The sequence below is a fragment of the Quercus robur genome, chromosome 2 (genome assembly GCF_932294415.1).
Source record: "Quercus robur chromosome 2, dhQueRobu3.1, whole genome shotgun sequence".
Lineage (NCBI taxonomy): Eukaryota > Viridiplantae > Streptophyta > Magnoliopsida > Fagales > Fagaceae > Quercus > Quercus robur.
Genome location: NC_065535.1, coordinates 23,711,953 through 23,721,499, shown reverse-complemented (window position 1 = coordinate 23,721,499; position 9,547 = coordinate 23,711,953). Strand labels below are relative to the sequence as shown.

The window sequence follows — 9,547 nt, the reverse complement described above, 5'->3', positions numbered from 1 at the left end:
GCTAATAGGAATTGGGCTTGCTGTTTGGGTTAATTTATCACTTCCATTTTTGCCTTTTAAGTAACATACAATTTCCTCTTGGTCTGCTGTATGGGCCTTCATGTTATTATTTTGTGCGTGTGATTCGGCCATTGTTTTGCTGCCAAATGAAGCCTATGGGCCTTGGGCTCACTTGACTTGTTGTGCCAAAAATGCCCCTAACAATAGTTAAGGTTAAAAAGTTTTTTTTTGATAGAAGTTAAGGTTAAAAAGTTGATTTGAGAGAAAAGATTAAAAATTACAAGAACAAAAAAGAGCAAGAAAACAAAAAGAAAAAAAATATTTTTGAGAATAAAAATAAAAGAAAAAAAGAAAAAAAGAAAAAAGAGAAAAGAATTGAAGTAGGAATACACGCGTGGTACAGGTACATGGCTAGTAGTGGTAGTAGTAGTCTAAAATTTACATTATAAAACGCCCAAAAGACAAGACAATGATTGATCAGGCTGCTTGGCTTGAGAGTTGAGAGGTCAAACAAAATGTGGAGGCGAGCGGTGTCATCGTCGTCAACAACACCTCAGCTCCTCCTGCGAAAGCTATCACCGCCATCAGCCGCTCCTTCCCTCACTATCGTCCGATCGCTTACCACCACCTCTTCCGCAACAACGCCGCCTCACTCTCACACTCTTTTCTCTGCCCCTCTTTCCGGTATCTCCTTTTTTTTTTTCTTTTTTTAAATATTTATTTTTATGTTGTTTGGTATCTAGAAAAAAATAAGAAAGAAAGAAATAAATATTATAATTGAAATCATTGTAAGGTAATACTTTGAAGAAGGTCGAAGATGTAATGCCCATTGCTACTGGACATGAGCGAGAGGAACTTGAGGCTGCCCTTCAGGTTTTCATTTTTTATTTATTTTTAAATATAAATATTTACGAGATTTCCATTTCTATAACTAATAATAATTTTTTTTTTTAATTAGGGAAGGAACGTTCTTGAAATCAATTATCCAGTTGGCCCCTTTGGTACCAAGGTAACCTTGTTTCTTTCTTCTCATTTTTATGAGGCTTACTACAAAATTGTGATGATAGTTTTCCACATTTTTCTGTTAGTATTAAAAAAAAAAAATTCAAAAGCTCGTAACTTTCCTTATTTAGCTTTGCATTAGATAGAGTTGTTTCGGCTAAAATTTTTGGGAAAACAACTTTGTCTCAAGTGAAGCTATATAAGGAAAATAACATTATATAAGGGAAGTCCAGAGATAGTTTTCCAACTCATTTTAAGCTCGCTACCAAACATAGGAAATTGAGATAGTTTTCTAGAAAAAACTTTTTGGAAAAAATGATTACCTAAACCCTAATTTTGTAGTAGCTTTATCGTTTTCCTAGTTTTATTGCGTTATTTTGGTGTTCCTTCACTTACATTCTAATAAGGGATTGAATACTAACACAACTCTAACAATTCTTAATTACCTCTCTTCATGTCCCCCCCCCTTTTTTTTTTTTCCTATCTTTAATTTATTTGTTCTTGAGATGTCACATGCAATTTCGATTGATTGGGAATGTTATTTTGACTTAATCATGATACTTTGAAAAGTTTTTATACTCTCATGCATGGTTGGATAACAGCTGCATCGCAAAATGTTTGTTCTAGATGTATGTTGCTGCTAGCTTTCTTTGCCGATTTTTCATAATCATAGCAGCTTTTTCTTCTTTTTCCCCTGAAATTTTGTTGAGATGAAAACACGTACACATTTTGTGTAAATCAACTCTTTGATAGGAATTCTGTGTTCTTGTTATGAATTATTCTATGTACAATAAAAGACGTGACCAACATTATGTACATAATTGCATTAATGCCAATGAGCTCTAGCTCAACTGGCACCTCCTCCCCGTAGTAATTCTAGGTGGAGGGTGGGGTCTTGGGTTCAAAGACCCATTGGGTGTGTGTGTAACTTACCAATCCAAATAAATAAATAAATAATTGCGACATAGAAGGTTCGATAGGTGTGAATCTGAGTTTGGGAATCAGCTCTAAGAGATAAGCATGTTGCACAAGTGAACTTTGTCTTTACCTTTAGTTCTACCAATGTCCTGATTTTTACACTGTCCTTTGAAGGGATTTCTGTTCTCCAGCCTGATAAAAATTTAATGATGTTGCACTGACTATTCCCTGCTAATGTATTCAAGATAGCCATCACTGTTTAGGATATTAGCAGGTAATAGTGATAGTTTGCTGTTAGTTCTTTGCAATTCATCATGTAAAATGAGAACTGAAGAATATGTATTCAATTGTATTGAGCAACTAAACTGAAAGCAGAGAGGTCCATATATACACACATAGAGTCCTAGGACTAATTCTCCTAAGTCCTAACCCAAGGGAGTAGTACATACAATAGTATAATCCTCAGTTACCTATCAAAAAAGGTATAAGCAATAGTATAATCCTAAGTGCTGTATTTTTCCATATTTGCATGTGTGACAACTTCATGAGAAAAATTGTGGTTAGTATATCAGCTTAATTGTTCTCCAGAAGGGAGAAATTGAGATTCTTTATAGTTCTTAAGTAATCTGTCAGACCACTTTCTCAAAGGGTGAAGGTTTCAAGATGACATAATTTGGTTGGTGTATATCTGGAAAGACAAATGTATACTATAACCCTTCAGATATAAGTTGAAAATCATAGCCCATAGTTGAAGTAACAAAGTTGTGAAGATATATCATATACATATACGTATACTTAATACATATTCAGATACAAGCATACGGAGTTACTTCCACGCATGCTAACATGCATACAAGGTGACATGTTAATATTACAATATAAGATACTTTTCCATCTTGTGATTTCTCTTTAGCCCTTTTGCTATATAGTTTCTTTTTGTGTGTGTGTCTCTGCGTTTTTAAAAGCTTTTCCTCTCTTTCCCTATTTTTCCAAGGAAAAACCTCTGAGCAGGTTCTTGGAGGTAAGATCTAATGTGGTCCTACTAGACTACCCTTCAGAATTTTTACATGAAGTGACTTCTCTTGCAGTCAAATTTATGCCCTTACACTTAGACAACTCTCCCTGACCACCCCCACCCCCCCTCCCACTAGTAATTTTACTTTATGACTCCCTTCTTCATCATTTCCTTCAAACTTTTGAGGACCCTTAATGTAGTTATAAAAAATTAATTTGTTACTTCACAAATTGTCTATTCAAAATATATTTTATGGGCCCATTTGTAAAGTCCAATTGAAGCAAAAGTCGTATGGTTTTAAAGGTCTAGTTATATGTGTCCTAGTTTAGGAGGGGGGAGGGGGGTGGGGAAGACTATATATATTTGGGTTTAAAATAACAACTTAATGTCCAATTTTGTATTCTGGACTAAAACTGTAATTTCTGTAACTCATGCAAATTAAGGGTATTTTGGTAGTTTAATTGAGTCTAGAATTTTTATAAGATCTTATGCATGTTAAGTTTTGAAGCCAAGTTAGTCTTTTAACAGTTATTACCTTATTATTCTTTTTCCTCCCTTTCTCTTCTCTCTTTTCTTCTCTTTCTTGTGGTTTTTGTTCTTACCTCTGAATACTATCAATTTTTCTATTTCCTTCCTAACTTATAACCCCAAGTTAAACCCTTCCTCTTACCTATCAAAACCATAAATCCCACATTCTTTCTCTATCAAGTAGCCATACAAATCTTATCAAACCCTAACCAAATTTAAGCTCTAGCCCTTTCTTCCACAACTCTAAACTCTAGATCCACAAATCCTCCTAAACCTTAACCTGCTACAAGCACACCTAGACAAAATCCCCAATTTGTCCTATGCCCACCCAACCCTATTTCTTATCCTCTTATTTATTTCCTTTTCTTTCTTCTCATCTACAGTATGCTACACAATGATGTTTAGCCTGCTCCCTCCTAAATTCCACTGCTTTCATAGGTTGAACCCAAGAGATTCTATTTTTATAACTTTTTAAAGGCAAAGTGCGTATACACTATCAACGACTTACAAACCATGCTCCTACAGCATCTATTATTGAATTTTTCTTATATAGAGTTAATTGATGAATGGTTATGGTATTATAGTTGTCATAATTTGGGTTTATAGAGATTTAAAGATGACCTTAAATGTCTGGTTCTGTAATGTTTTCTGCTTGTAGGATTCACCTGCTATTGTCAAGTCTGTCTTTGATAAACGTATAGTTGGATGCCCTGGTGGTGAGGGAGGTAAACCCTCTGCTCATTTTTTAATTTTGATTTCTCCCCTTCTTTAATGCAATAAAAAGTCATTGCAATCCTTGAACTCCTGTAGTTTAGAGTAATTGATAGGGTCTTGAAATTTGTATAAATTTACAGAAGATGAGCATGATGTTGTGTGGTTTTGGCTGGAGAAAGGCAAGCCACATGAATGCCCTGTCTGTTCTCAATATTTCAAGGTAAATTATTCCATTTTTCTTCCATATGATGCTGTTTTAAGCCCCTCCAATACCCTCCTCCCAAGGTCCCAATCCTACAAAAAGAAGAAGTAAAAGATATATTTATGCAGTTTTTTTAATTATTTATTATAACATTTTATTATGGATTTTTTAATTAATTGAATGAGGCTCCTCATGATTGTTGTTTATGTTTACAGCTGGAAGTGGTTGGCCCTGGGGGTCCTCCTGATGGCCATGGAGACGACCATCACCATTGATCCAGCTTGGAAAATTTTTGCCAGAATAAAATTTAACTAGATTATGACAAAAAATTCATTATACGGTGTAGTGTGATACACACATTTTTCCTGTTTCCTCTTTGTGGATTCCTGTTTCTTGACATTACCTTGACCAAGTTGGTGGTTTTTGGTTTCAAAGCCTGGTCATTCATTGAATCGATAAATTATTTTTTACCTTCTCCAATATCAAAATAATTATTGGGGACATTTTCTTCTTTGGATGTTCATGATCTCTTATCTCATTGTATCTTCTGGAATGCATTATCATGCTAGTTTTTTTCCTTTTTTGGACGTTTTCAATTGCTCATAAACGACATTTCTTGCTAATTGATTGTAATAAAAATTTTGGATTTTTGATAGAAGTTCATTGTGTAACCCCATAATTTTGATACCAATTAAATTATTATACGTAAATTTTTTAAAGGAGGCCTATAATTAAAATTGATTAAATTAATTTGGGTCTAAGGTATTAAAAAGAAGATAAATACAATGGAATATGAAGCCCAAGTGAGGTGACATAAGTACATATATGGGCCTTGAAAATCCTAGTCTTTTACTCCTTAAGCTACACGTGCATATTCTTATAAGGCTTCCTTTTTGCTTCAGCCGCATCAGATTACTGAACTTTGCTTCTCTTCACTGTGGCTGTTACAGGTACGGTTTTTATGATTATACTAATAGAGAAAAGGCTCTTAGAATTGTTATTATATTTGATTAAGAATTGTATTATGGCCGTATGTCAGGAAGTCTTTGAATTGAACCAATAGAGTTTGTGGTTAATTTGCTTTCACACTAAGCCTCAATTGTTGACCGGTTTATTTGTTTTCACACTAAGCCTCAATTGTGGTTTATTTGCTTTCACACTAAGCCTTAATTGTTGACCGGTTTATATGCATTCACACTCGTTCAATCGTGTAATAGATTTTGGGTCTTTGGAGTGATGATTACAATATTATAATAGCAATTGTTTATATAGCCGCAGTGGAATAGTAGTTCTAAGTCCAACATTGAGACTGAAAAACTATGAATACTGAATACATTCTAACTAATTGTCATGCTATTGCCAGGCTACATCACGTATTGCCATGCTATTCCCTACAAAGTATGGTCCAAGCTTTGATTGATTATGTAGCTTTTACTTTTGTCATATATATATATATATATATATATATAATATTAAGGTCAGTAGTTGTCCAGCGGCATCAAGAGAGCATTATAGCACTAGATTGATGGATTAAAGCAATCTCACGTGGCCTTCAATGTTAAGTTGAATATATGTAGTTATATATATAATGTTAGAGCCAATGGACATCCAGTGCATCAAGAGGGAATGCTAAGCAACAACTTAAGGCAATACGTGGCTTCCAATAGTAAATTGGATAGTTACGTGAATAAATGGAGAATTTTAGATATATCATTATTGTCTAGGATAAAACTGTTTAAGTGTGAAAATAAGTTTTGAAGTGGGAAATTGTGTATTGATGAACCTATTTTTGATGTTGCTAGGTTCTAATTCTACTGAATTGTTGTAACAATTCAAGGGAGGTTGATTTCCTTTATTTTTGCAACTAAGAGGTAAGTGGTGTTTATTAATATTGGGGGAGTTTTCCCAAAACAGTGTTGGTTATTAAACTATTTTATATGAAAAAAATATGTTGATATTCTATATATAAATGAATATTTTACAAATATTTGATGTGCACATTAACTATTCGTTTTATGAAAAACTTGTGGGACAACCTAAATTTATTTAAACTTGTATGTGTGAATATGTCTTTATATTTTGAGAAGTATGAATGGATTATTTTGTGAGCACATTGAATATGTTTTGAAAACCTATGGCAAGTCGTGATTAGAAACTCAGTATGGTATTTAGTCCTTAGCAAGGGACAATCATACGGCAGCTAGTCCTTAGCAAGGGACGGTCCCAGAAAAGGAGACAGTGCACATTTGATAGCTCCTTAGCAAGGGAGTACACCTTTAGGTTCCAAATGAGCCTTCCTTAAAGAAAAAGGGATGGAAAAGAGGTTCTAGTCCTAAAAGGGGACAGCACAACCCTGTCAACGGGGCGTAAATGTTGACCACGAGAAAAGCCTAGAAAAGTGTTTATATGATGGTATATATTATGATGGCTTACAATATAAAGATATTATTTTCTTTTACATGAAATATTTGATGACAAAATATTGATGAGTTACAAGTTGTGAATTTGTTGAAAGAATTATTTATTTAAAAGGTTTGTTCCCACACCCCAATGTTAGTGAATTCCACTTATTGAGTTATCTCACCCCCCTCCCCTTTTATTTCCCATTACAGATACATTAGATGGATTACTGGAGTAGAGATTCTTAGGAGACAGAAGTTACAAACTATTTTTGTGGAACTGAGGATTTTATTATTATTTTATGGCATTATACATTGTATTGGAGAATTATCTTTGAGGATGTTTTGTATTAATGAATTAGAGCTCTAACTCTTGTGATCAGATTTAAGGTTGCTAGTTTCTTTTATTTAATATTTTTATGGATTATTCAGATTAAATAGGCTTTTATTGCTTATGATTTTGGGGCGTTACACATTGTGCTGGTAATGTTACGATTTAAGAATAATATCTCGTTCACAAAATCAATTGTAAATGGTGATTTCTGGTGTTTCTGTAGGACAAGGGTTTACTCTAAACAGTTTGGAGGACTATCTTCAAACCTATTAAGTTGCAATTCAGATTATCTGTGTACTTTATTGTTCTATTAATTTATCTAAATAGGTCAGATGATTATTAATTAGTTGAGATTAAAAAGTATATGTTGATTGTTATTTGAATTGTTATCAGAATTTTTATTTAAACAGTTTGAAGGAGAATTCTGTCATTTTGATTTTGTTATTAGTTTTATTTACTCATTGGTTTTTGTTTTTTGTATTCCTACTAGCTCTTTGTTGACTTGTTTTTCCCTACGTGTGTGTTAAATCTTAAATATAAGAAACCGTGCTATGGAGTGAGCCTATAAGATGATTTTTGAACATTTGCACACTTTTACTTTGTGAATGTACCGTCCTATCAAAATTGGATCCATAAATTATAAAACAAAAATATTTTATTTACGTTTAAAATTGATAGAACCGAGTGATATCTTTTTGGTATTGTTCAACAGTAAATTTTATTCTTTTGTTTCGATTAAAGCTATGCCTTTTTATTTTAACAAAAAGGCATGAAAATCTCATTTTTTTGGCAGAGTTGTCCCTTATATGGGAGCATCTAAATATATTGAATACCTTAAATTGTTCGAAAAATCGACTATTATATGTGAACATGGATGCCTGTCAATTTTAAGAGGGCATCTTTCTGTCACATCCTTTGTATGAATATATTGAATTTATTTCAAGCCTGATAATAGAAGGTGTCTTTTTCTCCGAAGCTTTTGAGTACATCGATTAGGAGAAAATGACAACCCAAGAAAGAATTAGAGGTTTTTCCAATGCTATTGAACCTTGGAACCATCTACATGTCAGCCCTACTTGAAAAATCCTTCATGTTTTGGTATGGTTGATTTGTTCCATCTTCCCATTGCACAGTTCAGCCAATTCAGCTACTCTGCTTTCTGAAACCATTTCTGCAGATTACACAATGTCATCAGTTCGGATTCGTGAAACCGTTAGTGAATCTCTTTTTGAAGCACTCTCAAGCTCCCATGAAGTTCAACAGAAAGTGCTCGAAATGCTAGTTTCCATAACGAAGGTTAGTCCTCAAAACAGGAACTCGCTTGCACAAACAGATGGTGCCATCCCTGCCCTTCTTACTCTCTCCAAATCTTCCTCTTCAATCATCCAAGCTCTCTCATTGTCCAGTCTCTTCAATATCTCTCTAAACCCTGAGCTAAAGCGGTCTCTTGCAGATATGGAAACCATTTATCACCTCAATTCCATTCTCTCGCCAAGCTCTCCAGAAACTAGTAGATTAACTTCCTCATTGGTTTGTAGTTTGGCAATGCTTGATAAGAACAAGGCAAAGTTTGCAGTAGCTGGTACCATCCAATTGCTAATCAAGGCACTATCTGGACCCAGGAGCCTAGCTTCCCATCACCTCCTAAGTTCTTTGGCCGAGCTTGTACAGTTCCATGGGAACTGCACCGTAGCCATTCGATCAGGAGTTGTTCCGGTGCTTATTAACATAGTGGAAAGCGATAATGGTGTGGATCTTGCCGGGACTTCTCTTGCTGTTCTGTGTCTCCTTGCTAGGTTTGATGAAGGATTGAATGCTATGAGAAAAAATGACCATGTTGTGAGCTTAATGGTGAATGTGTTGAAACGGAGGGGCATGTTGAGTAAGGAGGGCGCGGCTGAAATCCTTCTTCGCTTGTTTGATGAAAGTGAGGGCTATATGACAGATGCTTTGATGGGGCCATACTTTTCAACTGTGCTAGCAGATCTTTCTGTAAGAGGATCTGCAAAAGCTCGAGAGAAGACCGCTTTGCTAATGGAAAAAGTTATGGAGGCCAACATGGATTCTTAAGTGGATATATTGGGTTCCATTAATGGTGATAGAATTGCCAAGTACAACGCGTTTGATTTGTACTTTTATTTGGAATTTCTTCAAAGCAATGTTGAGGATAATGTTTCCCAACCTTTTTCAGTGTTAAAAGTATTCATTAATCCTCATGGTTAATTTTTGCTACGTAAACAAGTTTTACGTATGAATATGATCTTTGAGCTGCAAGTATTGAAAACAAAACAAATTGTTTCAGAAAACTAAAACAGTTAACTGTTTTAGGATATCTTAATCCCACATGATATGAGCAAAGAAGTGTAACGAAATGACCATAATAATTGTACATGATACAACCTCATTGCTGTGAGATGGGTTGAAAAGAGAGCGAG

At 34.5% G+C, this 9,547-nt stretch overlaps 2 protein-coding genes across 7 annotated transcripts; both read left to right on the top strand.

Annotated features, from left to right (window-relative positions):
- Window positions 1-441: 441 nt before the first annotated feature.
- On the top strand, window positions 442-7,581 carry LOC126712969 (putative cytochrome c oxidase subunit 5b-like). 6 transcript variants are annotated; one of them, XM_050412527.1, is made up of 8 exons: window positions 443-684; window positions 794-873; window positions 959-1,009; window positions 4,122-4,188; window positions 4,318-4,397; window positions 5,282-5,329; window positions 6,182-6,250; window positions 7,336-7,581. In XM_050412527.1, the coding sequence occupies exons 1-7, from the start codon at window positions 516-518 to the stop codon at window positions 6,245-6,247; spliced, it is 561 nt and encodes a 186-aa protein (XP_050268484.1). In that variant the 5' UTR covers window positions 443-515; the 3' UTR covers window positions 6,248-6,250; window positions 7,336-7,581. The 6 variants fall into 6 exon arrangements, with proteins under 6 accessions (XP_050268488.1, XP_050268484.1, XP_050268483.1 ...); XM_050412526.1 differs by lacking the exon at window positions 7,336-7,581 and adding an exon at window positions 6,992-7,334; XM_050412528.1 differs by lacking the exon at window positions 6,182-6,250.
- Window positions 7,582-8,297: 716 nt separating this feature from the next.
- LOC126696414 (U-box domain-containing protein 1-like) lies at window positions 8,298-9,182 on the top strand. Its single transcript, XM_050393163.1, has one exon. The coding sequence runs from the start codon at window positions 8,298-8,300 to the stop codon at window positions 9,180-9,182; it is 885 nt and encodes a 294-aa protein (XP_050249120.1).
- Window positions 9,183-9,547: the final 365 nt, after the last annotated feature.

Excerpts from the sequence above, each read along its gene's own strand:
- LOC126712969 (XM_050412527.1), top strand. The coding sequence starts at position 516 with ATGTGGAGGCGAGCGGTGTCATCGTCGTCAACAACACCTCAGCTCCTC. Across the intron at positions 874-958 it reads AACTTGAGGCTGCCCTTCAG|GGAAGGAACGTTCTTGAAAT; the intron begins GTTTTCATTTTT and ends TTTTTTAATTAG. Across the intron at positions 5,330-6,181 it reads CTTCACTGTGGCTGTTACAG|GTTCTAATTCTACTGAATTG; the intron begins GTACGGTTTTTA and ends TGATGTTGCTAG.
- LOC126696414 (XM_050393163.1), top strand. The coding sequence starts at position 8,298 with ATGTCATCAGTTCGGATTCGTGAAACCGTTAGTGAATCTCTTTTTGAA.